At 40.1% G+C, this 4,086-nt stretch overlaps 1 protein-coding gene across 1 annotated transcript; it reads left to right on the top strand.

Annotated features, from left to right (window-relative positions):
* Window positions 1-8: 8 nt before the first annotated feature.
* On the top strand, window positions 9-3,295 carry LOC113745206 (high-affinity choline transporter 1-like; the record flags this gene model as incomplete). The annotated part of the gene is made up of 5 exons (XM_027276675.1): window positions 9-211; window positions 457-570; window positions 1,873-2,028; window positions 2,836-2,990; window positions 3,236-3,295. Coding segments are annotated over exons 1-5 (669 nt in total), but the record flags the coding sequence as incomplete, so codon positions are not given.
* Window positions 3,296-4,086: the final 791 nt, after the last annotated feature.

Here is a 4,086-nt window from a genome sequence, read left to right on the forward strand (position 1 = left end):
CAGTCAGCTTCCCAGTTTTGATCCATAATGGCTGTCATTATATCAGGTCTAATAATGATGGCAGTCTTTTACCTGCTTGTGTTGGGAATCGGCATCTGGGCATCTGTGAGGTCAAAGAAATTGAGGGAAAACGCACAAAATGGACAGGTAGAGTTTTCTTTTTTGGCCAACCGCAGTGTCAACTTGATAGTGGGAGTCTTCACAATGACAGGTGAGTTTAAATTGGTTTGTTTCATAGACAATATGTATATTCATTGAGTATTCTTTTGAATAAGTCTGTAATATCTAGTCTCTTTTTATTGTTGCACGCAACAGGGTTGATGGAAATTTAATGAAATGAAATGACAACCCTTTTAGTACATTTACAGTACATTTTTTTTTCATCACATTAATGATACAACCATATATAAAACATACAATAACACATATATCTTTGTTTTTTTTTTTCCACTGCAGCTACTTGGGTTGGAGGTGGCTTCACCATGGGTTTACCAGAGGCAGTTTATGATCCCACCAAAGGTCTAATCTGGGCTCTTTTTCCTCTCCAACTGTCAATTTCTTTTATCATTGGTAAGTCTCATCTCCCATTACTCATTGTTAGAAAAATGTATTCATATGTTTTGTTAAACTGCTACACCAGCTCTCCAGGAAGCATTGTGTGCCCGAGAATGAACATGTGACATATTGTGAAATCATACCACATTTGGACAAGTTTCAATATCATAATTATCATGTGTTCCTCTGGTGTAACCAACTGCTTAAAAACTTACTGCTGAGAGAACTCGGCAGTAAATCTTGTTTTAAAACAAGTGCATGTATTGACTTGCTGCAAGTAAAGCTTATTTGAACGAAAGATTATTAGTTGGCCAAAGTGTTTGAAAACATAGGCTTTTAAGTTGGCACAAGTCTAACTTTCAAGTTTGTCTAAAAAAGAAAATGTAATTACACAAACACAATAATATGAGTTGATAAAACTTTTTAAAACTCAACATTTTCTGTTGGGCTCCAAACTAAAAAATTGATTGCAGGAAGTTGCCTTGAAATTTTTAAGTTTTCTTTTTACAGTTTTTAATAACCTCTCTCCTCTTGCCACATCCAGAAATACTCTGATGACACTGCTATTGTAGCTTGTATAAGAAATGGACAAGAATCCGAATATAGGGATTTGATAAAATCCTTAAGTGACTGGAGTCACAAAAACTGCCTCATACTGAACACCTCAAATCAAAGCAAATGTTCATGGATTTCCATAGGTCCAAGCCCCCTCTTCAGCCTGTGAACACTTGTGGAGTGGACATCGAGGTGGTGACGACCTATAAATATCTAGGTGTACACCTTGATAACAAGCTGGACTGGTCCCTTAACACAGATGCACTCTACAAAAAGGGGCAGAGCCGCCTCTTTTTTGTAAGGAAGCCCAGATCTCTAAACATCTGTAGTAAGATGCTGCAGATGTCTATTGTGGCAAGTGTTTTATTTTATGCTGCAGTCTGCTGGGGAGGAAGTTTTGAAAGGAGGCTGGATAAGTTTGTTAAGAACACACATTACATTTAAAAATCAACCAAATTGTTATTATGCTGTATATTCAAGGAAATGTTATGAAACACTAATGAGGACTAATTTTTGCTTGGCTTTTAGTTAAAGTGGAATATGAAGTGTATTGTCATCAGCATATAGTGTACAAAATAATGACACATTTATAGGATAAAGTAACAGGACCCAGGATGAATCTTTGAGAAACCCCAAATGAGCTGTTGAGAAGGACATCAGTTCAAAGACATGTCCAATACAGACAACATTGAGTCTGTATGGTATTTACGTTTCTTCAGTTTGAACAGTTTTGTCTTTTCTCTCTTTTTCATCCATTTAAAGGTGGACTCTTCTTTGCAAAGCCAATGCGCGACAAAAACTACACAACTATGATGGATCCATTTCAGAGGAAGTATGGGAAAACACTGACTGGCCTTCTCGCTGTTGCTGCATTCATCGCTGAAGTCGTGTGGACTCCTGGCACACTGATTTCTTTGGGTAATATAAAAACACTTAGAACATGTTTTTCATAATAGTCATAAACAATAATACACCTAATAAGAATTATTAATACTGATAAATTAATTAAATATAATACAATTTTTACTTATGTGTATTAAGTATATGTGTGGGTGTGTTTTTGTATTTATTATTTATTTTATTTGTGCACTTCCAACAGGAGTCACCGTTATTAATATTTTCTGATCTGCCTTTAAGTCTCTGCATCTGGATCTCTGGTGCTGTGGCGATCATCTACACTGTGCTTGGAGGTCTCTATTCAGTTGCTTACACTGATGTTGTGCAGCTATTATTGGTGTTTTGGTTGCTTACACTGATGTTGTGCAGCTATTATTGGTGTTTTGTGGCTTGGTAAGTTAAAAAATAAATAAATAAAAATACATGTTCCTCTGTCAGGATTTCTCTCACTGTATGTTTTCCGGTTTTGCAAGTGGCTCTGTGCCGCCCTTTGTTCGCAAGTGATGTTTATACGACATCACTCAAACAGCAGTCAACCAACACATATCAGGCTCCCTGGCTTGGCCACATTCGATCTCAGAAGCTTGGACGTGGTTGATAATTCCTAGTAAGGGTAAGATGAAATAACAGTAAAAAATGCAATAAATACAGCCTGTTTGTTGTGATGAACAGTGTCAGTTTTGTCCCAGTTTCTCTCAGGTCACTTAGTTGATGTAAGAAAACGGTTGCTAAACTCCCGTCAGAGACCATGTTACAGAAGGGTAAACATTAGGTAGAGGACATTTAAAACTATTTTATATCATACATGTCTCATGGTGTTTTTCCCAGCCGCTTGGAATTTGGCGTGTCCAAGACGTTCATCAAAGGACGCCTCTCCTCCAGCTCCCATCTACGCCAGAGTATCTGTTTTAATAGCGCAAGGTGTGGTCATTGTGTATGGGGATCCCACCGATACTGATTGGTGCCCGTCCGCAGCTTCAACAGTACGTGACAGGCTGGCAATCGTTGAACTAAAGCTCAAAACCTGAATAAAAACTGAATGGTTTGTAATGTTTCAGATTGGAATATTGACCCACATAACGGGTCACCTTCTCCTTATGAGCGAGAGAGGCGTCAGGTTGTTGCCCAATCGTCCTTCTCCATTTTACCTTTACCCCAACTGGCGGGTTGGTTGAATTGGCAATGGGAGCTATTGCCGCGCTGCAAATGTCAATCGTTGACTCTTCAGATATTGGCCAGCAACTTCCAGCTTAACCACCAGCTCTACAAAGCCCTCAGAACAAATCAGGTACAAAGAGACAAAGTAAATTTGTTTTACCCTTGCTTCTTTGGTAATTTCTCCAGCAGCCTTGTAACAAAAATACCATTTGCTTTCTTCTCCGGCAGCAGATAGAGAGCTGCAGTGGGTGATTCGCTTCGTCCATAGTGATTGTAGGGATTGTGGGGGAACGTCTCTCACATATCTGGATGACAAGCAGCTGACATTCTGGATTCTGCTGGATTCTGGGCCAGGGCTTATGTGACATCATAATTTCTTTCTTCTACACATCATAATTCTCCCTCCCCCAAAAGTCTCCCCCACGGATCCATAATTCTCCCCTCTGATAATTCCCTCTCTCTCCCCAACTGAACTGCGTCCCTGCGCAAAAAAACTGATCTGCGTCCTCTCAACTCTTCAATCAAGGTTTTCCAACAAGCTAGGGTGCTGGGGTCGGCAGGCTTCATTGTTGCTTTTGTCATGAGAGTTTTTTGTGGTGGAGAGCCGGTCCTTTTTTCAATCTTCCCTGTCATCCGAATCATCCTACATTTCCCCAGGTTGCACTTAGAGGACGGGTTTACGTTTCAGCGAGAAGCGCTCGCCTTTCAAGACCATTTGCCATGCTGTCTGCTCTTTGCATGCTGGGCTCTCTGGCTCCATTCCCCATGGTTTTTCATATTGTATGTGTAGGTGGGCTTTCAATGTTTTCACTCGTTAACTCGTGTTTTACCACGGGATTGTGCCTGAAGAGGTGTGGGACCGTGTTTCAAGGGCAAACCACAATAAGGAGCGCACAACCCAGAAGATGACGCCAGATATGT

This window comes from Larimichthys crocea, unplaced genomic scaffold (genome assembly GCF_000972845.2).
Source record: "Larimichthys crocea isolate SSNF unplaced genomic scaffold, L_crocea_2.0 scaffold52513, whole genome shotgun sequence".
In the NCBI taxonomy this organism is placed as follows: Eukaryota; Metazoa; Chordata; class Actinopteri; family Sciaenidae; genus Larimichthys; species Larimichthys crocea.